A 24,093-nucleotide genomic window follows, 5' to 3' on the forward strand; every position below is an offset into this window, starting at 1 on the left:
CGCGTGTGGCTAAACGCCGTGAAGTTTTTGAACCAATCAGATTAGACCATGGGGCGGGATTTCCGCTGTTTTCTTCCGTGTCGCTGCTGTCACTGAAATAAATGGCTTCTCTGGACAGAATAAAAGTGCTAGTTTTAGGAGATTCCGGTAAGTTAAATGACATTTTTACAACTCAGACTTCTCGTAAGAGTGAATTTTTACGTTATATATTGATGTGTTTTGGTTTGAATTAAGCTAGCTTGGTTTATAAGCCCTGAAGGAAGTGAAGGAAGTAAGTCACATTATTTTCAGTGACTGTGCATTCATATTTTACACAACATAACTGACTTATCTGTTGGGTAAAGTTGAAATTATATATAAAACCTACTTGTTGAATTAAAGAGTGGCACTGATCAGCACATTAAATATCTATGTTCTTGGTGTACAGTACGTTACACTGAATTTTTAATGGAGGCTTGTTTTTTGTAATAATTATTGTGTATAATTTCAGGACTTGATTAAGAATGAAGCTACACGTGTTCTCCTAATTTAAAAAATATTTTCATCTAACCCACAAAGATTAGGTTATGGTCCTTTTTCTTTCTTCTTTGTGTTCATATGCTTTGGAATTATTAGGAGTTATCCATTGTAAAATATACATACATGCTTCTGTGTTTTCTGCAGGGGTGGGCAAATCTTCCTTGGTCCATCTTCTTTGCCAGAATCAGGTGTTGGGAAATCCATCATGGACTGTTGGTTGCTCTGTGGATGTACGGGTAAGCAAGCTGAACACCTGATTTACAAAATATAACTACACTCACAGGTAATTTCTTTTTAGGAATTATGTTCCTGTATAAGATATTGGCCATTGCTAATGATTTGAAAATGCAAAAATCATTGTTTAATCAGTCTACCTCGACTCAAAACTAACACTATAGAGGTTTGTTGTGCACAAATGGTAAATGGCTGTCATTATATAGTAATGATTATTTCAAGCAATTACTTATTGACTTGAACTTGGAACAAATTGAATTTATTGCTCGTAAAAAAGTGGATTTCAACATTACATTTTACATTATTCTATAAAAGCCCCCCTTTTGTAATAATCATTTTGTTGAAATTGCTTGGGGCCAAGTTTTGATGAATAGCATAGCCCTATTATATAGTACTTTTCTAGTCCCTAGTCCCACTCAAAGCAACTTTACATTATATTTTTACCAGTTACTGATGAGCAGATAAGATGAGCAGTTCTAAAATACTCCAACCAGCCATTCTGGCACCAACAACCATTCCATGACATTCAGAGTCACTTAAATCACCTCCCCCTCCATTCAGATGCTTGGTTTGCACTTCAGAAGTGGCTGTCATGTAATTGGACGATTAGATATTTGTGTTAACCAGAACAGGTGTAACTAAAGAAGTGGTTGCTAAGTGTATGTCCAAACTGATGTCGCAGGCCTGAGGTCATTTTATTATTACTGATGTTCGTAATCTTCATAATATATACTTGAAGCTAGTCTAAAATATGATGCCATACATTCTCGTTAGATAAAATGAGTGTAGCAGATACATACTGGATTAAAATAATCTTATTTGTTCACAGGTGCACGACTATAAAGAGGGAACTCCGGAGGAGAAAACCTTCTATATTGAACTGTGGGATGTCGGAGGATCTATTGGCAGTGCCAGTAGTGTCATTAGCACCAGAGCAGTCTTCTATAATTCAGTTAATGGTAAAGTTTGTTTCACTTGATCATTCAGATTCAGTTTGTAATCATGAGGTCTGTTTTTCAAATATATTCTTTCCTTTTCTGGGTTGTTTTAGGAATTATATTGGTACATGATTTGACAAATAAGAAATCCTCTCAGAATCTTTACCGCTGGTCACTAGAAGCTTTGAACAAGGATTCCTCTCCAACAGGAGTCATTGTCTCAAATGGGTAAGCAGGCATGTTGTTTTGGTATTGTGTGTTTTCAAATGTATGGAGAATATAGACAAAGCTCTTAGGGTACCACCAAAATATTTTGTTTTTATGTCAAAAACTTTTTTTCCTTCTACAGTGACTATGATAGAGAACAGTTTGCTGAAAATCCTGTGCCTTTGTTGCTGATTGGCACCAAGTTTGACCAGATACCAGACAACAAGCGTAATGATGTTCTCACACGAACAGCCTTCCTCTCTGAAGACTTCAATGCAGAGGAGATCAATCTTGTATGCAAACTTTTCCATTCCTACAAAAAGCTATGACCTGAGGCCATTTTTAAACATGGGGATCTGTAATATTGCTGGCTTCATCTTACATAACACAATAGAAACTTTCCACATAAGCATTATTCAATGAGACCAAGAGGTGTTTGGCCTCTGGTGCGCAAAAGAGAATCCTTTTTACCATATAGAAGTTTTGCAAATGAACTGGTGCAGTCAATGATTGCAGCTGCAAACCTCTGTAAAATTCTCAATGGTTTTGTCACAAATATAAAGTATATTAAAGTTATCTTACAAATATATGACCCGTAACGATACTTGGTGAACAGATAACTATTCACACAAACTATAAAGAAATGAGACAGATCAAGCTACTTGAATGCTGTGACATGATGTAGAAAGAATTAAATATTCGTCATAATAAATCAGGTGTTGCCTTTGACTTTGGTGACACCTTGTGGAGATTTGTGGAACAGCAGACAGCAGTTCATGCCAAATGTTCATCGGAAATCGTGAGAATATTTGAAAGAATCCACCGTCACTCAGTCTCCACACATAAAACTGTAATATTTCACCTGAGAAAGAAAATACTTTACCGTCTTTGAGGTTGTGGCTGATGTGTTTTGTTTTTCAGGACTGCACGAACCCGAGATACCTTGCAGCAGGCACATCAAATGCAGTGAAGCTAAGCAGGTTCTTTGATAAGGTGAGAAACCCATAGTTATGTCGTCAAACACGTTATAATGTTATTAAATGTGAAGTGGGGCAACACCATTTTTGAATATCACAGTATAAAGAAACCTCCAACCACTCATTTTCTAGTTAACCACAGTTGCACATTTGAAAATACTTCCTGTATAATGGAGTTGTACCAAAGTTGTAACCTGTGATTAAAATTAAACTGATTCATTAAAATGGTTGATAATCAAAAGTACAGTTTGGTTATGAGAAGTGTGTATGATGATGAATTTAAATCATCTTCTCTCGTCCTCTAACAGGTTATAGAAAAGAGATATTTCACAAGGGATCCAAGTCAGGTAATTGTCACATGGTTTAGGCTTCATTTCTTTCATAACAATAAGACAAACAAACCACAGTGTTATAATAATATCTCCTCGGTAAAAAAGATGATTGAACTCAAAAATTTTAGAATCCTTTTGAGACTAATGAGGTGTAATTTTTAGGCATTGATATTCTTTTAAACAGCACTTTGTTTTACTTCTCTTTTCAGATGACAGGTTTCACTGACAGAAAACGGTTCAACTTCAAGAGTTTGCACTATGACTGATGATGCATGAATGCTACAGCGATGGTTTGGGGTTTTATCATCCATTCAGTCTAAACACATTTACAGTTTGCATTAAAGAAGGACTTTAAGAGTAAAATGTTTTGAAATGACATGAGCACTATATTTATGTGTGCATAGTGAGACTTTCCATTGAATTACAATACAATTTCAAGCATTCTTCTTCAGTTTTTAATGCAAAAAACCCCAAAGCCTTGATATCTGATAATCAATAAAAGAAATGAACAGATTTTTGCCCACTGCATAATGTCTCACTCAACATTCCTATTTCCCTGCATGACTTTCTTGATCCATGGAAGAAAGAATTGTATCTTTGTGAAGACATGAGGGTACCTGGTATCACTACAGTCTTGTGCAGTATAAGCCGTAATACCCTGAGGCTTGCCATCACAAATGAGTGGTCCGCCAGAATCACCCTGTAAGAAAAAAGACAAAAGACCTAGATTCAGTAGAGGGAAGAGCTCATTTGTTTGTCTCAAAATAAAAAAAAACAAAAAGGTGTGAAATAGTTTGCCTTTTCACTGATCTACTTTAATATAATTAAATGGTGGCTTTACCTGGCAAACTCCTCCCTTCTTCTTGTCAAATGTGGTGCATATCATGCGATCATTATTGAAGTGTTCTTTCCATATGGTTTTGCACTCAAAGCTGGACTGAGTCTTCTCTGTGGTTTCCCTAAGTAATTTTGAGTAAGGCTCCTGAAATCCAGTTTGGCCCCAGCCAGCAACGACACATGGAACATTGGCATGGATCTCATTGTCTTTCTCAGGCAACTCGATGGCTCTGACATACTTGTTCAGTTTGGCTTTCTTTTTCAACTGTAAGAAAAAAATGAAACAATGTACTTTACCATAAGAGTGAGAATGACCATGGAGCCCGTCGTCCCCACATCCTCACCTGCTTCATTGCAAATGTGTGAACACAACACATAACGTCTTGCATCACTTCATATTGCAGCATGATAAATGAAACTAAAAGAACTCCACAGCAACACTGATTGTTCCTGTTTAAACACGGACTAAGATCAGCATTTAAATGGTTTCCGCGTTTACTTTACCTTAAGAAGCATAATGTCGTGATCATATTCTCCAGTGAATTTTGGATGTGAATGGTATGCAGCCACTTTGATCCGTTGCTGACTTTTCTCTCTCTTGTTTATGTTGTGTGCCCCGAGTACCACAGTCATGTCTTGAGTCCTGTCACACCAGAGAACATGCAATACTATTAATATATATTATTATCATCACTATTATATATAGCAAAGACAGGCAGCAGCACTATTGAACCATTTAGTGAATGGGCCCTTTGCACATCAGCCATTTTGAGTTTGTGTGAGTCGGGACACTATGATAAACCCTAACACTGAAGACGCTATGTGAAATTTACATTTACATGTCATTTTCCTACTCTAAACTTTCAAAATGGCTGCTGTGCAAAGGGACTATTCAACTCCATAAATAGCTAAACTAGGACAGAGGAAGAGACATCTTAGTGAATCTGCTCCCACTTCTTTCTGTCTGAGTTTAAAACCATTAAGTGAGTCTCCTTTTTCTATTTGTACACATGTTATAAATATATATAAAATATAGACGGATACTTGTCACTGATATAACATTTATATTTCCTGGTTAATGGACTGTTACAGGAAGTACTTCTCAACAAAAACATTGTGAATAATACATCGTTAGTTGTGTGAATAAAACAACAGCTTTGGTAAATTGGCACATCTGATTTGGATTGATAAGAATAAAACAAACTCACTTTTTGCAGTGTGCTGCCGTCAAAACAAAGTCCTCCCGAATGAGAATGCCACCACACGTGTGTTTTTTAGAAAACTGGAGTGATGCCATATAGGGCCTGGAATGAGGCGTTGAAATGGTACCATGTACTATGCCAACCTCACTTCCCCCTGATATGAGGAGGGAAGAAACATGAATACAGACATTACAGAATACAAATGAACTATTATGAAATTAAATGGTATTTATATTTTAAAGGAAAATACGTTTAAAAAACAAATTAAAACCACATGAAATTAAATCCTAAACACGTCACTCATAATAAAGAATTTACAACCACATTTTCTATATATAGTTCTGAGGAATATTCATAATCTTACCAGCTGGGGTGAAGAAATAAAGGACAAATATAATGCAGAATATTTGCATCATTGTCAACCTGCAGCTACGCAGTGTGGCTGAGGCTGCGCCCCCCTTCACTTTTTGTAGTCAACCCTCCAACTCCCTCAATCGAAACTCTGTGGGCAGGTGTCAAAGGCAAGGAGATATTTACTGCAACACAAGTGAGACTTCTCTAACTGTCAACTTCACCAACACACACAGACAACACCATACACAATAAATAGGAAATACAATTCAGACAATAGTGGCAGAGAACACAACAAAAATCTGTCACTTTATTTAAAATTCCTAAAGATGAGGAAAATGAATTATAAAAAGAAGGACTGCTTCATATATACACATGTATAATCTGTACAAACACCTTCAGTGGACATGCACTCAAATACCTGCTTTAGTGGGGACCAATTAAAGCAGGCCAATGTCGCTTCTCTATACGTCTGCTGAATCTTCTGTGTTTAGCTCTCGGGGACTGGTTTGAAAGAGGAGTCAAGGAAGGCCGTCTACTACTACTACTACTACTAATAATAATAATAATATAATAATAATGGTCTATTTTATACTTTGAGGAAACCATCACTTCCTGGAGGAGGTGAACTAAGACACAAATTATCAGCCACCTACAACACTGTCCTGAGCCGTAAGACTGTCAAAGACAGACAGTTACAAGAAATCTTTCCTGCCTCAAACCATCCCACTTTACAATAATAATGACTGATAGAACTGGTCACTCTGCACCATGTTTACTTCCCAGGCTCTACTACTGTTTTCATTGCACTTCTACTTTTTTTTTGCACTACTGTAAATCCAAACACTCAGTTAACCCTTTACCATATTCGTAGGTTATACCATTATATTCTATTATTCTCCCTTTAGCAATGTATATTATTATGTTCTATGCCTGACGTCTATTGAGGCTGTAACAATTTTCCATTCTGGGATCAATAAAGTAAGTCCAACAGTAAGTACAGTAAGTATTTTAACTTGGGGAAATAGGGTATAATATGTCTCCTTTAATGGTAAAGTTGTTTTCAGTTGATCAAATTCAGTTTGTAATCATGAGGTCTGTTATTCAAATGTATTCTTTATTCTTTATAAGCATTATTCAATGAGACCAAGAGGTGTTTGGCCTCTGGTACGCAAAAGAGAATCCTTTTTACCATATAGAAGTTTTGCAAATGAACTGGTGCAGTCGATGATTGCAGCTGCAAAGCTCTTTAAAATTCTCAATGGTTTATATATTAAAGTTATTTTACAAATATATGACCCCTAAAGATACTTGGTGAACAGATCCTGTCATGCCTTGTTTTCCTATTCACACAAACGATAAAGAAATGAGACGGATCAAGCTACTTGAATGCTGTGACATGATGTAGAAAGAATTAAATATTCGTCATAATAAATCAGGTGTTGCCTTTGACTTTGGTGACACCTTGTGGAAATTTGTGGAACAGCAGACAGCAGTTCATGCCAAATGTTCATCGGAAATCGTGAGAATATTTGAAAGAATCCACCGTCACTCAGTCTTTTTCCACACATAAAACTGTAATATTTCACCTGAGAAAATAAATACTTTACCGTCTTTGAGGTTGTGGCTGATGTGTTTTGTTTTTCAGGACTGCACGAACCCGAGATACCTTGCAGCAGGCACATCAAATGCAGTGAAGCTAAGCAGGTTCTTTGATAAGGTGAGAAACCCATAGTTATGTCGTCAAACACGTTATAATGTTATTAAATGTGAAGTGGGGCAACACCATTTTTGAATATCATAGTATAAAGAAACTTCCAACCACTCATTTTCTAGTTAACCACAGTTGCACATTTGAAAATACTTCCTGTATAATGGAGTTGTACCAAAGTTGTAACCTGTGATTAAAATTAAACTGATTCATTAAAATGGTTGATAATCAAAAGTACAGTTTGGTTATGAGAAGTGTGTATGATGATGAATTTAAATCATCTTCTCCTGTCCTCTAACAGGTTATAGAAAAGAGATATTTCACAAGGGATCCAAGTCAGGTAATTGTCACATGGTTTAGGCTTCATTTCTTTCATAACAATAAGACAAACAAACCACAGTGTTATAATAATGTCTCCTCTATAAAAAAGATGATTGAACTCAAAAATGTTAGAATCCTTTTGAGACTAATGAGGTGTAATTTTTAGGCATTGATTTTCTTTTAAACAGCACTTTGTTTTACTTCTCTTTTCAGATGACAGGTTTCACTGACAGAAAACGGTTCAACTTCAAGAGTTTGCACTATGACTGATGATGCATGAATGCTACAGCGATGGTTTGGGGTTTTATCATAAAGTGTTTAGGCTTTTTTTTTTTTTCTTTCTTTTTACCACAACAACCACACTCACTGAAATACTTTCAATATCTGTTCTGTCTCTACCCACAATTGGTACACTGTCATTTCTCTTTAATCCATTCAGTCTAAACACATTTACAGTTTGCATTAAAGAAGGACTTTAAGAGTAAAATGTTCTTGCACTATGATTTGAAATGACATGAGCACTATATTTATGTGTGCATAGTGAGACTTTCCATTGAATTACAATACAATTTCAAGCATTCTTCTTCAGTTTTTAATGCAAAAAACCCCAAAGCCTTGATATTTGATAATCAATAGAAGAAATGAACAGATTTTTGCCCACTGCATAATGTCTCACTCAACATTCCTATTTCCCTGCATGACTTTCTTGATCCATGGAAGAAAGAATTGTATCTTTGTGAAGACATGAGGGGACCTGGTATCACTACAGTCTTGTGCAGTATAAGCCGTAATACCCTGAGGCTTGCCATCACAAATGAGTGGTCCGCCAGAATCACCCTGTAAGAAAAAAGACAAAAGACCTAGATTCAGTAGAGGGAAGAGCTCATTTGTTTGTCTCGAAATAAAAAAAACAAAAAGGTGTGAAATAGTTTGCCTTTTCACTGAACTATTTAATATAATTAAATAGTGGCTTTACCTGGCAAACTCCTCCCTTCTTCTTGTCAAATGTGGTGCATATCATGCGATCACTGTTGAAGTATTGTTGCCATATGGTTTTGCACTCAAAGCTGGACTGAGTCTTCTCTGTGGTTTCCCTCAGTAATTTTGAGTCAGGCTCCTGAACTCCAGTTTGGCCCCAGCCAGCAACGACACATGGAACATTGGCATGGATCTCATTGTCTTTCTCAGGCAACTCGATGGCTCTGACATACTTGTTCAGTTTGGCTTTCTTTTTCAACTGTAAGAAAAAAATGAAACAATGTACTTTACCATAAGAGTGAGAATGACCATAGAGCCCGTCGTCCCCACATCCTCACCTGCTTCATTGCAAATGTGTGAACACAACACATAACGTCTTGCATCACTTCATATTGCAGCATGATAAATGAAACTAAAAGAACTCCACAGCAACACTGATTGATTTCCTGTTTAAACACGGACTAAGATCAGCATTTAAATGGTTTCCGCGTTTACTTTACCTTAAGAAGCATAATGTCGTGATCATATTCTCCAGTGAATTTTGGATGTGAATGGTATGCAGCCACTTTGATCTGTTGCTGACTTTTCTCACTCTTGTTTATGTTGTGTGCCCCGAGTACCACAGTCATGTCTTGAGTCCTGTCACACCAGAGAACATGCAATACTATTAATATATATTATTATCATCACTATTATATATAGCAAAGACAGGCAGCAGCACTATTGAACCATTTAGTGAATGGGCCCTTTGCACATCAGCCATTTTGAGTTTGTGTGAGTCGGGACACTATGATAAACCCTGACACTGAAGACGCTATGTGAAATTTACATTTACATGTCATTTTCCTACTCTAAACTTTCAAAATGGCTGCTGTGCAAAGGGACTATTCAACTCCATAAATAGCTAAACTAGGACAGAGGAAGAGACATCTTAGTGAATCTGCTCCCACTTCTTTCTGTCTGAGTTTAAAACCATTAAGTGAGTCTCCTTTTTCTATTTGTACACATGTTATAAATATATATAAAATATAGACAGATACTTGTCACTGATATAACATTTATATTTCCTGGTTAATGGACTGTTACAGGAAGTACTTCTCAACAAAAACATTGTGAATAATACATCGTTAGTTGTGTGAATAAAACAACAGCTTTGGTAAATTGGCACATCTGATTTGGATTGATAAGAATAAAACAAACTCACTTTTTGCAGTGTGCTGCCGTCAAAACAAAGTCCTCCCGAATGAGAATGCCGCCACACTTGTGATTTTTAGAAAACTGGAGTGATGCCATATAGGGCCTGGAATGAGGCGTTGAAATGGTACCATGTACTATGCCAACCTCACTTCCCCCTGATATGAGGAGGGAAGAAACATGAATACAGACATCACAGAATACAAATGAACTATTATGAAATTAAATGGTATTTATATTTTAAAGGAAAATACGTTTAAAAAACAAATTAAAACCACATGAAATTAAATCCTAAACACGTCACTCATAATAAAGAATTTACAACCACATTTTCTATATATAGTTCTGAGGAATATTCATAATCTTACCAGCTGGGGTGAAGAAATAAAGGACAAATATAATGCAGAATATTTGCATCATTGTCAACCTGCAGCTACGCAGTGTGGCTGAGGCTGCGCCCCCCTTCACTTTTTGTAGTCAACCCTCCAACTCCCTCAATCGAAACTCTGTGGGCAGGTGTCAAAGGCAAGGAGATATTTACTGCAACACAAGTGAGACTTCTCTAACTGTCAACTTCACCAACACACACAGACAACACCATACACAATAAATAGGAAATACAATCCAGACAATAGTGGCAGAGAACACAACAAAAATCTGTCACTTTATTTAAAATTCCTAAAGATGAGGAAAATGAATTATAAAAAGAAGGACTGCTTCATATATACACATGTATAATCTGTACAAACACCTTCAGTGGACATGCACTCAAATACCTGCTTTAGTGGGGACCAATTAAAGCAGGCCAATGTCGCTTCTCTATACGTCTGCTGAATCTTCTGTGTTTAGCTCTCGGGGACTGGTTTGAAAGAGGAGTCAAGGAAGGCCGTCTACTACTACTACTACTACTACTAATAATAATAATATAATAATAATGGTCTATTTTATACTTTGAGGAAACCATCACTTCCTGGAGGAGGTGAACTAAGACACAAATTATCAGCCACCTACAACACTGTCCTGAGCCGTAAGACTGTCAAAGACAGACAGTTACAAGAAATCTTTCCTGCCTCAAACCATCCCACTTTACAATAATAATGACTGATAGAACTGGTCACTCTGCACCATGTTTACATCCCAGGCTCTACTACTGTTTTCATTGCACTTCTACTTTTTTTTTGCACTACTGTAAATCCAAACACTCAGTTAACCCTTTACCATATTCGTAGGTTATACCATTATATTCTATTATTCTCCCTTTAGCAATGTATATTATTATGTTCTATGCCTGACGTCTATTGAGGCTGTAACAATTTTCCATTCTGGGATCAATAAAGTAAGTCCAACAGTAAGTACAGTAAGTATTTTAACTTGGGGAAATAGGGTATAATATGTCTCCTTTAATGGTAAAGTTGTTTTCAGTTGATCAAATTCAGTTTGTAATCATGAGGTCTGTTATTCAAATGTATTCTTTATTCTTTATAAGCATTATTCAATGAGACCAAGAGGTGTTTGGCCTCTGGTACGCAAAAGAGAATCCTTTTTACCATATAGAAGTTTTGCAAATGAACTGGTGCAGTCGATGATTGCAGCTGCAAAGCTCTTTAAAATTCTCAATGGTTTATATATTAAAGTTATTTTACAAATATATGACCCCTAAAGATACTTGGTGAACAGATCCTGTCATGCCTTGTTTTCCTATTCACACAAACGATAAAGAAATGAGACGGATCAAGCTACTTGAATGCTGTGACATGATGTAGAAAGAATTAAATATTCGTCATAATAAATCAGGTGTTGCCTTTGACTTTGGTGACACCTTGTGGAAATTTGTGGAACAGCAGACAGCAGTTCATGCCAAATGTTCATCGGAAATCGTGAGAATATTTGAAAGAATCCACCGTCACTCAGTCTTTTTCCACACATAAAACTGTAATATTTCACCTGAGAAAATAAATACTTTACCGTCTTTGAGGTTGTGGCTGATGTGTTTTGTTTTTCAGGACTGCACGAACCCGAGATACCTTGCAGCAGGCACATCAAATGCAGTGAAGCTAAGCAGGTTCTTTGATAAGGTGAGAAACCCATAGTTATGTCGTCAAACACGTTATAATGTTATTAAATGTGAAGTGGGGCAACACCATTTTTGAATATCATAGTATAAAGAAACTTCCAACCACTCATTTTCTAGTTAACCACAGTTGCACATTTGAAAATACTTCCTGTATAATGGAGTTGTACCAAAGTTGTAACCTGTGATTAAAATTAAACTGATTCATTAAAATGGTTGATAATCAAAAGTACAGTTTGGTTATGAGAAGTGTGTATGATGATGAATTTAAATCATCTTCTCTCGTCCTCTAACAGGTTATAGAAAAGAGATATTTCACAAGGGATCCAAGTCAGGTAATTGTCACATGGTTTAGGCTTCATTTCTTTCATAACAATAAGACAAACAAACCACAGTGTTATAATAATATCTCCTCGGTAAAAAAGATGATTGAACTCAAAAATTTTAGAATCCTTTTGAGACTAATGAGGTGTAATTTTTAGGCATTGATATTCTTTTAAACAGCACTTTGTTTTACTTCTCTTTTCAGATGACAGGTTTCACTGACAGAAAACGGTTCAACTTCAAGAGTTTGCACTATGACTGATGATGCATGAATGCTACAGCGATGGTTTGGGGTTTTATCATAAAGTGTTTAGGCTTTTTTTTTTTTTCTTTCTTTTTACCACAACAACCACACTCACTGAAATACTTTCAATATCTGTTCTGTCTCTACCCACAATTGGTACACTGTCATTTCTCTTTAATCCATTCAGTCTAAACACATTTACAGTTTGCATTAAAGAAGGACTTTAAGAGTAAAATGTTTTGAAATGACATGAGCACTATATTTATGTGTGCATAGTGAGACTTTCCATTGAATAACAATACAATTTCAAGCATTCTTCTTCAGTTTTTAATGCAAAAAACCCCAAAGCCTTGATATTTGATAATCAATAGAAGAAATGAACAGATTTTTGCCCACTGCATAATGTCTCACTCAACATTCCTATTTCCCTGCATGACTTTCTTGATCCATGGAAGAAAGAATTGTATCTTTGTGAAGACATGAGGGTACCTGGTATCATTACAGTCTACTGGGGCAGTATAAGCCGTAATACCCTGAGGCTTGCCATCACAAATGAGTGGTCCGCCAGAATCACCCTGTAAGAAAAAAGACAAAAGACCTAGATTCAGTAGAGGGAAGAGCTCATTTGTTTGTCTCGAAATAAAAAAAACAAAAAGGTGTGAAATAGTTTGCCTTTTCACTGAACTATTTAATATAATTAAATAGTGGCTTTACCTGGCAAACTCCTCCCTTCTTCTTGTCAAATGTGGTGCATATCATGTGATCACTGTTGAAGTATTGTTGCCATATGGTTTTGCACTCAAAGCTGAACTGAGTCTTCTCTGTGGTTTCCCTCAGTAATTTTGAGTCAGGCTCCTGAACTCCAGTTTGGCCCCAGCCAGCAACGACACATGGAACATTGGCATGGATCTCATTGTCTTTCTCAGGCAACTCGATGGCTCTGACATACTTGTTCAGTTTGGCTTTCTTTTTCAACTTTAAGAAAAAAATGAAACAATGTACTTTACCATAAGAGTGAGAATGACCATAGAGCCCGTCGTCCCCACATCCTCACCTGCTTCATTGCAAATGTGTGAACACAACACATAACGTCTTGCATCACTTCATATTGCAGCATGATAAATGAAACTAAAAGAACTCCACAGCAACACTGATTGATTTCCTGTTTAAACATGGACTAAGATCAGCATTTAAATGGTTTCCGCGTTTACTTTACCTTAAGAAGCATAATGTCGTGATCATATTCTCCAGTGAATTTTGGATGTGAATGGTATGCAGCCACTTTGATCTGTTGCTGACTTTTCTCACTCTTGTTTATGTTGTGTGCCCCGAGTACCACAGTCATGTCTTGAGTCCTGTCACACCAGAGAACATGCAATACTATTAATATATATTATTATCATCACTATTATATATAGCAAAGACAGGCAGCAGCACTATTGAACCATTTAGTGAATGGGCCCTTTGCACATCAGCCATTTTGAGTTTGTGTGAGTCGGGACACTATGATAAACCCTGACACTGAAGACGCTATGTGAAATTTACATTTACATGTCATTTTCCTACTCTAAACTTTTAAAATGGCGGCTGTGCAAAGGGACTATTCAACTCCATAAATAGCTAAACTAGGACAGAGGAAGAGACATCTTAGTGAATCTGCTCCCACTTCTTTCTGTCTGAGTTTAAAACCATTAAGTGAGTCTCCTTTTTCTATTTGTACACATGTTATAAATATATATAAAATATAGACAGATACTTGTCACTGATATAACATTTATATTTCCTGGTTAATGGACTGTTACAGGAAGTACTTCTCAACAAAAACATTGTGAATAATACATCGTTAGTTGTGTGAATAAAACAACAGCTTTGGTAAATTGGCACATCTGATTTGGATTGATAAGAATAAAACAAACTCACTTTTTGCAGTGTGCTGCTGTCAAAACAAAGTCCTCCCGAATGAGAATGCCACCACACGTGTGTTTTTTAGAAAACTGGAGTGATGCCATATAGGGCCTGGAATGAGGCGTTGAAATGGTACCATGTACTATGCCAACCTCACTTCCCCCTGATATGAGGAGGGAAGAAACATGAATACAGACATTACAGAATACAAATGAACTATTATGAAATTAAATGGTATTAATATTTTAAAAGAAAATACGTTTAAAAAAAACAAATTAAAAAAAAACAACATGAAATTAAATCCTAAACACGTCACTCATAATAAAGAATTTACATCCACATTTTCTATGTATAGTTCTGAGGAATATTCATAATCTTACCAGCTGGGGTGAAGAAATAAAGGACAAATATAATGCAGAACATTTGCATCATTGTCAACCTGCAGCTACGCAGTGTGGCTGAGGCTGCGCCCCCCTTCACTTTTTGTAGTCAACCCTCCAACTCCCTCAATCGAAACTCTGTGGGCAGGTGTCAAAGGCAAGGAGATATTTACTGCAACACAAGTGAGACTTCTCTAACTGTCAACTTCACCAACACACACAGACAACGCCATACACAGTAAATAGGAAATACAATCCAGACAATAGTGGCAGAGAACAGATGAGGAAAATGAAGAATAAAAAGGAGGACTGCTTCATATATACACATGTATAATCTGTACAAACACTGACGAACAACGTCATTCACCTGCTTTGGTCCCCACTAAAGCGTGTATGAGTGTGGTGTAGTGCATTAGGAAGAGAGGACAGTGCTCCTGCAGTGGACATGCACTCAAATACCTGCTTTAGTGGGGACCAATTAAAGCAGGCGAATGTCGTCTGCTGAATCTTCTGTGGTTAGCTGTCGGGGACTGGTTTGAAAGAGGAGTGAAGGAAGGCCGCCTGTTTTAGACCTTGAGGAAACCATCACTTCCTGGAGGAGGTGAACTAAGACTCAAATTATCAGCCACCTACAACACTGTCCTGAGCCGTAAGACTGTCAAAGACAGACTGTTACAAGAAATCTTTCCTGCCTCAAACCATCCCACTTTACAATAATAATGACTGATAGAACTGGTCACTCTGCACCATGTTTACATCCCAGGCTCTACTACTGTTTTCATTGCACTTCTACTTTTTTTTTGCACTACTGTATATCTAAACATTCAGTTAACCCTTTACCCTATTCAGAGGTTATACCATTATATAATGTAAATCTGTCCATCCATCCACCTAATCCAATCTAATCCAATCCATCCATGTGGATCAACATTCACACACAGAACAACAATAGTGAAGTCGGTCTCTCAGGTGACCCTAATGACACCCTTTTACACTTTGACTCAGCTGAAACCAACAACCTGAAACTGGGTCAGAGGGGTGAATGATCTCTAATGTTCAACTTAACGACTCTCTTGACTGTTTTTTTCCACCAGTTAATCTGAACTGAAGAAGACTCTTGGATGAGAGGTGAAAAGCTGACTGCAGAAGACTAAATTGAACACTTAGCAACATTTTTAAATTTGGCACGGTGCTCAGAAGAGAATATTTTTTTCTTGCTTCACACGCACTTTAAAAAGTTCAATCAGGCAGTATGCCAACTGAAAAAATAAAAGTACTCTTATAGATTAAATGAGGAAACAATCAGAGATTATACACATCATGGAGTGTAGTAGAAATATGGAGTATAGTAATACAAATGCTGTACTCAATTTGGTCACATGATGTGTGGTTAAGAGACATGTTATCTCGAGGGCAGAGTGCCAGTGTGTGGCAGACCAGATGTGACCTGTGGGCTTTAGGTTTGACACGTGCAGTAAATTACATCATCTTTGCTGCAGGACACATTAAAGCTAGAGAAACTTAATCTCCCACCCCCACAGATATCTAAACCTAGACCCTGGTTTAACCTTTGAACCTTTGTTCATCTTCACTCATAAACATTACTGGTCAATCATTGTACGACAAACGTTTGTCCTTGAGGTCTGTCACTAATAAATCATAGTGTATCCCTTCCAAATTATTAATGTTAAAAATATATCATATTTCTGGATATGCATACAGGTGAATGAACAACAAACACAACATTCACAGGAAATGAAATACAGCCAGGTTGCAGCCAATCAACTGTAATTAAACAGATTATTCCAGTTCAGTCCATTTAAGGCATTATATCATTCTTACGAGTCAAAAGTGTTAAACCGTAACCTCAAGATTATGCTTTGATTTAAACACGTCTGGTCCTGGACTTTGGAGGGATGGCATTCTGCTTAACCATTCACGTGAGCATCTGTCTTTACTTTAACTGTCATAATGTGTTATTTCTGCTGTTGGAAGCACTTGCAATATTGCTTTAATGAAAACAAACTAAGCAAGTGAATCCTTCAACCTGGATTTGGGAGGATTGGCATCACCTAAACGCCTCAAGGACTTTATGATCAACATTTTCTGAACTGAACACAAGAACAAAAAGAGCCATACATTCAGTTGTATTATTTCTACTGTCCACTAGGTGGAAGCATTTCAGCATCCAAAGAAGAAGTACACGTTTAACCTGAGAATATTTATGTTAATATCAATCTGTGTGGAGATCTCTGTTATTGGAATGATGGCAGGTCAGGAAATCAAGCCAATTTAAACTTCATTGACAAGTTTAATATATTAGTAATTGTTCACCACTGCTTCTTATGAGGAAGAAACTCATATGAATGGACAAGTAATGACCGAAAGAACATTTAAAAAATTAACATTATACATTATTGTAAAAAATTATACAAATATAGTATATATCATTAATCATTTCAGATAAAATGCAAGTAATTGTCATGATTGTCCTTCTCTGAAAGAGATTATTCATACAGTACACAGTCTCTTACAGATACAGGTGGTAACATCATACTAGAAGATGTGATCCACCAAGCTCTGGTCTACATAGACCAGGAGAGAATCATCTGGAAAAACTGGCTCAGTTGACGCTTCTGGAGAAAATGAGTCGAGAAAATTAGATTTCAAATGACTTCATGTGACAGAATTGTTGAATGTAGTTCAGTGTGAGGATGAGAACTTGAGCTACCAAGAGAAAATGTGCAGTCAATTTTCACCAGTATCGCACATTTTAAATGTTGCAGTAATGGCACCCTGAATTTGACTAACAAATATACATCTGGGTGAAAATACCCTCAATCAACATCATTCACTTCATTGCAGATTTTATATAATCAAATCAATATTGCTTTAAAAAACAAAAAAAACATTCTACTCCGATTTTGTCTTTCTAAGTCCCTTTCTGCAAATCAAACGGGTGCAGAACAAGCAGGATTTCAGTGTCACCCACATAACAATCACAAGGATGGCGATCAAAAAGCCAATGACATCCAGGCTGTGGTACTGAATCCAGTTCAGATCGTGTGCAGCTACTCTTAAATGAGCAGCCCCTTTGTGTCTCATGACAAACTCGGTCCAGAAAACAGCCTGTTCCAAAGGCTGCAGGGGACGATCCAGGTGTATCTCAGACAACGCCACGCTCCTCTCTTTGTAGCTGAGGAGGGAAAACAAAGTAGCACACACTGTGACTGCCAACTTAAAATTACCACAGACATTACAGTTAGTACTGTAATGTAATGTAAAAGATGTACGTGTCTCTGAAGATAGCTTTCCCTTCAATTGCACCAGCAGCAATAACAAAAATAAGTGAGTCCTAATGACGAGAAAGGACTACCACAAATAACTTCAGCATGCTTGGGATATGTAATATAAACACATTACATGCTATGATTTGTAGAATTAAAATGACTGCAGAGTATAAGGTACATGTCACAACCTAAACACTTCAAATTACCACTTTAAACAAGAAAGGTATGCACGCCATCTTCATGAACTTATCTTTGACATATTTCCCTTTGTCTGTTAAGTAAAGTTAAGTAACCCAATCATAGGCTACCTTACTGCATCGTTTTCGAAGGTACTGCACAACTCACCTTTTATCCTGGATGATGTTTTTCAGTGCTGCCAATAGTTTGTCTGTGGTCATATAATGGATGCTGAGCTCCTCTGCCACGCCACGCGACACCATGTGATGCACGTTGTCTCCCTGGTCCCCAAACAGTGGAAACATCAGCATGGGCACAGCGTTGCACATGCCCTCGTAGATACCGTGCGTGCCTCCGTGAGTGATGAAGAGTTTGGCCTTGGGATGGGCTGAGGAGCAAATGTCAGTCTTAATTAAGAGTTTAAAACTCCACTCAAAAATAAGTATTTATTTAAAGTTATTGTTTCAACAGTTAAAAAATATTTCTAAAACGTTGTGCAGGAAATTGATTTGGTGACAGTCATTAACAAATTGCATAATAGGAGCTTATTTCTATTGCAAGTTCCACCTTGGTGAAATGAAGGTAAGTGTGTTAATTAGTTTTATTTTATTTAGCAACTTATTTCCAAAGGAATATCCAGGTAATGGTTTGTTAATAACAATTACAATAGGCTTCGAACACCCTCATATGAAAATTATTGTGAATCAAAATTGATGTTTTTACGTGTTTTAGTTAGTTAATTTGATGGAATAATTCATTACGTTATAGCTCCACCACATACATTTGTCTGGCGTAAACGTAAACATTACCTAAGAGATCGTTCTGAGGTAGCCACTTCATGAGCTTGACGTTCTTGGGCACATCCACAAGTGGGACTCCAGTGTATCGCCACAAAACCTGAAACAGAAGTAATACCTCTGCATCTCTAACATTCTATTTGTAAACAAATGTGTCCATCATCCGACATGAGTGGCATGTTCTAATGAGGGCTGATTTCATTTTTTTTTCAGTTTATTGTTACCCTTTGGGGAATTTGTCGAAAGGCTTCAACGAACTGTTGAGCCTTCTCCGCGGGCATTTTGGACACCATGGATCCCAGAGTGAAGACGATAAATCCGTCGTCACCTGAGCCCTCCACAAACTCTGCCAAGTCCTACAGGGAGTTTTGAGAAGAAACCAACACTCACTCAAAAAAGAGTCTATAGTTTAACCTACATGCAATGTATGAAGCTACGTCATCACGAATAGTTCTCATCAGCAAAGACAAGAAAATGTATTTAATCCACTTAAGTTTCAGCATATTGGAGAGACACACAGAGGGTCCCCTCACCCTTCTCCTTTTTCTTAGATAAGATTAGCCATAGTCAAGGAATCACAGATTTCACTCACTCACTGATTCTACCAGAAGAGCAAACAAACCTGTTCTTTTACAGTCATGTCAATCAAACCTTGATTCAGTCTGATTCACACTCCTTGAAGTCATCATGTAATCATTTCAGTGTTTTGCTGAAACGTTTTCCCTCTATATTTAAATCAATATATTACTGAGTACATAACAGTCTTGTTCCCAAAATCAACAAAATGTGACAAAGTATCACCAGTATTTACAGGACGGTCAACTATTTTTCGTCAGTTAAGTTTAGTCTGCTGATGAAAACAAAGAAAACAGTTTAGCTGAAACAGTGCTCGAGGTATTAAAGGGATTAAAGAGCAACACAATCAACTGATTATTATTCTCTAATAGGTCATTACTATGAGTCACTCCTTATTATTATGTTATTGTATAACATGACCATTTAGCAAATTAAACTAACAATTAGTGCCACTTCTCTGATTTTCTCTCTCTCTCAATATTTTTGCTCTGTCCCAACTCAAGAGCATGAATACGTGTTTGGCTAAAAGTGAATCCATATGTGTTGCCCGCTTATTTATTCTGGCATACATTCTTTGCATACTCACTGCTGGCAGAGGAGCGCTATTAGCACAGTTGATTCCTCCAATGAAGACCATGTTTGGCATGATAGGCCTGGGCCATTCATAAACAAAATCATATCTAAGAAGCCAGATAGCACCGTGACTAATAAGATCCATGTAGGTCATGTCTTCCCCAAAATACCTGCTGACCATTTCATCGTAATGGCCAAAGAGTACTTTGCACATATACAAGTCCATAACAGACATGAGCATGTTCTTGACTCTCTGCGGGAAGGTCATGACGTTTGTATTTCCAGAGAAGGCAGAAGGAATATAAGAAGCAGGAATGGGGCATCGGTTTGCCCTCAAATCCAGCTGACATGGAAGTCCACGCAGGAAATACACAGAAGGAATAGAAAAAACACGAGCCAGGATGGAACCGCAGGGAAGGAAGGGGTCTGTAAGCACCATATCGAAGCCCTTTTCTCTCAGTTGACTCATTAGTTGCTGGTTGTTCAGCAAACTCTCACAACCTTTGAGCTGTAGTGTAGTAAAGTCAACGAAGCGCTGCACATTGACAAACATATCTGTGATATCTGGTGGCTTGAGGAAAACCCCGTCTGATAGTTCTCTGAATGATCCATCCATCTCAGCTTTGGTATATTGCACTGGGTAGACCTCAGTCTTGAAGGAATCTGACTCTCGGATCAACAGGCTGCTTTCAGGCACCAGCACCAAGACGTCATGTCCCCTGCGGGCGAGCTCCTTCACCAGAATCTTCATGCTAAGCCAGTGGCTTCCATCCATTGGCACAACCAGCACCTTTCCCCCGTCAACAGGCCCCAGACTGAGGCAGCACAGTAAGGCGACCAGCCCCAGTGTTGGAAACCACTCCCTCATGGCTCCCTGGCTCATTGCTTTCTCTCCGTCCTGCAGCCTTGCCTGTTGGAAGAGCTAATGGTGCCTGATGTTAAGGAGTGGCTTTAAATGAGTGTGTGTGAGAGTGAGTGCGTGTTTAAATTCCGCAGGAAGTTCAAGCTGCATTCAGGAGGCAAGCTATTATGTAACCACAGAAGACAGAGATATCCAATCAATTCCATGCTGAAATGTACCAATCAGAATTTGTCATAAGTTAATCATTTTCTACTGTGAGACATGCAGTGTCATGTGACTTGTGTAACACAACCTTTCCCACTACCAGATAAATACAATTGTCCAACAATAAAAAAAAAACAAATAGAAACATTTAATACCAATGAATGTAACCATAAAAATGAATTATGTTTCTTGTTTTTATTTTTCCAGACAAATGTTGTAATAAATGCAGTCATTATTGTTTGTGTTGTAACTTATTTCCTTTAACTGTCAATCTGTCAGTCATGGTGGCGTGTGTGTCTGTCGTAAATCTTTTTTTTTTATCTTGGCTGTGACTCTGACACGCACATGAATGCGAGCTGTTGCATGTATGCGTGTGTTTCATCTCTCACTCTAGTCACACCATCGTGTACCTTCAACCACTGGAAAGGGACATGTTGCGTGCAAAGGAAGGCGGTAATGTGAAACCAACGCCCTCCCCTTTTGAGGAACTGAGATTTGATTTACAACTTTACTCTAACTACCTCGTCTTAAAAGAGCTGCTTCATTCTTATTTCTCCACACAATGTGAAAAACTCAACAGAATGAAGTTAGGGTCACACTTGCATTTACAATGAAGTTGGCTGTACTCTTGTTAAACAAAAAAAAGAAAGGGGAGTAGGAGGGAGAGCCCACTGAGGGTAGGGGGGTTGGGTTTTAGAGGGATTGTTTTCATAAGGATTATTCCTTGTTGTTTTGTTGAAAGCTGCTTTTTAGCCATGCTGGTGCTTATAGCCAGACTGCCCAGCACAACTTATATTGCTACTGTTGAATGAATTGTTCTCCCACATGATGAATCCCACTGACCTTTTTTTCCCCCCACTCGCCCCACAAAAGAGCTGATACTTGCTGCCTGTTTTCTTTGGGATGGAATGCCATGAAATTTGACACGTGTATCCTGTTTAGATGTTCCTCCACTTTTGTGCAGTTCTAAAGGAGCCTCAGCAGCCAGTGAGAGAGAGCCATTTCAACAATGCTGCTGCCATGGAAATGGGAGAAAGTGGGCAGTCTCTTGGGTTGGCACGAGATTCTTTGAATGAATACAGCATGAGAAATGCAGCTTCCACGATGCATCCAGAAATATTTTCATTCAGAAAACTGTCATTTAATCTGGGCTGACCTCAATCATATAGTAGTTTGTTGTCCTTCTAGGTAAAACTACTTTTCAGTGAGGGGAAACACGTCATGTCTTGGTTTATGTGAGAACACAAGCAGGGTAAACACACTTTAACTATAATATACACACAAGCTCAACTATTATAAACATACTTCAGCTTATAGTGTATAGTAATGTATAGTGACTATCACAGAGATCGAAAAAAGACAGACTAAACAACATTTTACATAATCAGTCCACGCAGGGGCCCTCAGTGTATACAAACACAATAAACACAATAAACACAATAGGATTAGTTTCTGGTGCCACTCTGCCGCCCACATCATCACCAGGAATTCAGTAATCACATCACTCCTGTCCTTCAACAACTCCACTTATCAAATACCCTAGTCATTTTAAAAATGTGCTACACAGCTTCAAGGCCAGGCATACCACTCTGTATGTAACGATTGTATGTATTATTAAATCTACTTTTTTTCCAATTACATTTACTGTACTGTCACTGTCTGTGACCTTGAGTGAGTTGAAAGACAACTAAAATGAAATGTATTATTATTATTATTATGATAAAAAAACTGTCTCTGTTCAGGACAGACTTGTTTTTGTCGTATTTCTATCGAAAGAGCTGCCAACACTACTTACAGCCTAATAGTAGCAACACAAAAGCAGTAAAAAGTGGCCAAATTCCTGCCAAGGTTTCTCAGTCCTGAAAGCTCATGACCTCGTCCAAAAAACTGGTCACAAAGCTACAAGTGACACCTCAAAAGGAACAGTGATATTCTCCATCTCCAACACTGCACACAGTAATGTTTTTGTGGCTGCTGCTTGTCTTTTCTGAAATGCAAAAAAACAACAAAAAGTGGCTGAAATTAAATGCATCCACCTGTTAACTTTATGTACAGACTTGTGCTAAGCTGCATAATGGGTTTCAAAGTGAAACCTTTCATGTTGTTTCCTTTTGTAAAGATTGGTAATTAAAATATTTGCTCAAGACAGAACGTGTATACTCAACGTTCCAGACTGACGTACAACACGCGCTATTATCCTGCGAGTGAAGCAACTCCCAATGTAAACAAAATAGATACATACTCAACAAGAAAAACTGACAATCCATGTGGACAAACCTGACAATATTCCACACTGAAAAAAACCAACAAGATAATTTATCATATTCTAAAACCTCTGAATATTTCAACCCAGGCACCAGGGCTATTCTTCCATGTTAAGAAGGTCACTGAGTGGTTTAAACCTATATCTGCCATCCCTGACCTACAATTCATTTTAAAACACACTAAGATTTTAACAAATAAGGCTTTTGTTTGTTCATAGGTAACATCACTGAGGATGTGTCCAGGTTGCATCATAGTATGTCACAAGTTACATCTTTTTGTACAACTCGTGGAAATGTGGAGCAAAAAGCAAAAATGTCACATTTATTTTTGACCAGAGTGCGTTAAAAATGAAACAAATAACATAATAATAAATTCAATACTAAAAATTACAGTCACCTAATCTCTCACTCCATCTTAATCTAATTTCACTATATCAGTGTGTGAAGTGTATGTGAGAAAGAGGAGGATGACAAGAGAGCAAATTATCTTATGGGAATAAATCTGCCTCCTGTGAAAAGTTTGTAGCTGACTTTACCCGACTTATTTACACCACTGTATTTTAACATTGGTGGTAATTGTGTTACTTTGAGAGCTCAATATTTTCTCAGGTGGTACTTGGTAAAA

At 37.5% G+C, this 24,093-nt stretch overlaps 5 protein-coding genes and 2 long non-coding RNA genes across 7 annotated transcripts; 3 read left to right on the forward strand and 4 right to left on the reverse strand.

The window, feature by feature from the left end:
* The first annotated feature begins 68 nt into the window (after positions 1–68).
* Positions 69–3,735, forward strand: rabl3 (RAB, member of RAS oncogene family-like 3). The gene is made up of 8 exons (XM_044012788.1): positions 69–147; positions 664–755; positions 1,583–1,712; positions 1,805–1,919; positions 2,041–2,191; positions 2,820–2,891; positions 3,184–3,222; positions 3,417–3,735. Exons 1-8 carry the CDS (start codon positions 102–104, stop codon positions 3,471–3,473), a joined length of 702 nt encoding a protein of 233 aa, XP_043868723.1. The 5' UTR covers positions 69–101; the 3' UTR covers positions 3,474–3,735.
* Positions 3,219–6,985, reverse strand: LOC122758540 (mast cell protease 4-like). The gene is made up of 5 exons (XM_044012778.1): positions 5,611–6,985; positions 5,253–5,400; positions 4,549–4,687; positions 4,049–4,309; positions 3,219–3,907 (listed from the first exon to the last, which is right to left on the reverse strand). Exons 1-5 carry the CDS (start codon positions 5,660–5,662, stop codon positions 3,743–3,745), a joined length of 765 nt encoding a protein of 254 aa, XP_043868713.1. The 5' UTR covers positions 5,663–6,985; the 3' UTR covers positions 3,219–3,742.
* A 250-nt stretch (positions 6,986–7,235) lies between these two features.
* On the forward strand, positions 7,236–8,210 carry LOC122758558. The gene is made up of 3 exons (XR_006358165.1): positions 7,236–7,317; positions 7,610–7,648; positions 7,843–8,210. It is a non-coding gene; the product is annotated as an uncharacterized LOC122758558 (long non-coding RNA).
* Positions 7,645–11,544, reverse strand: LOC122758530 (mast cell protease 4-like). Its single transcript, XM_044012767.1, has 5 exons — positions 10,170–11,544; positions 9,812–9,959; positions 9,108–9,246; positions 8,606–8,866; positions 7,645–8,466 (listed from the first exon to the last, which is right to left on the reverse strand). Exons 1-5 carry the CDS (start codon positions 10,219–10,221, stop codon positions 8,302–8,304), a joined length of 765 nt encoding a protein of 254 aa, XP_043868702.1. The 5' UTR covers positions 10,222–11,544; the 3' UTR covers positions 7,645–8,301.
* Positions 11,545–11,794: 250 nt separating this feature from the next.
* Positions 11,795–12,808, forward strand: LOC122758555. The gene is made up of 3 exons (XR_006358163.1): positions 11,795–11,876; positions 12,169–12,207; positions 12,402–12,808. It is a non-coding gene; the product is annotated as an uncharacterized LOC122758555 (long non-coding RNA).
* On the reverse strand, positions 12,204–15,049 carry LOC122758519 (mast cell protease 4-like). Its single transcript, XM_044012755.1, has 5 exons — positions 14,726–15,049; positions 14,361–14,508; positions 13,657–13,795; positions 13,155–13,415; positions 12,204–13,015 (listed from the first exon to the last, which is right to left on the reverse strand). Exons 1-5 carry the CDS (start codon positions 14,775–14,777, stop codon positions 12,848–12,850), a joined length of 768 nt encoding a protein of 255 aa, XP_043868690.1. The 5' UTR covers positions 14,778–15,049; the 3' UTR covers positions 12,204–12,847.
* Positions 15,050–17,016: 1,967 nt separating this feature from the next.
* LOC122758512 (UDP-glucuronosyltransferase-like) lies at positions 17,017–21,136 on the reverse strand. The gene is made up of 5 exons (XM_044012745.1): positions 20,152–21,136; positions 19,214–19,345; positions 19,002–19,089; positions 18,361–18,580; positions 17,017–17,921 (listed from the first exon to the last, which is right to left on the reverse strand). Exons 1-5 carry the CDS (start codon positions 21,019–21,021, stop codon positions 17,639–17,641), a joined length of 1,593 nt encoding a protein of 530 aa, XP_043868680.1. The 5' UTR covers positions 21,022–21,136; the 3' UTR covers positions 17,017–17,638.
* Between the last annotated feature and the right edge of the window lie 2,957 nt (positions 21,137–24,093).

Source organism: Solea senegalensis, linkage group LG2 (genome assembly GCF_019176455.1).
Source record: "Solea senegalensis isolate Sse05_10M linkage group LG2, IFAPA_SoseM_1, whole genome shotgun sequence".
In the NCBI taxonomy this organism is placed as follows: Eukaryota; Metazoa; Chordata; class Actinopteri; order Pleuronectiformes; family Soleidae; genus Solea; species Solea senegalensis.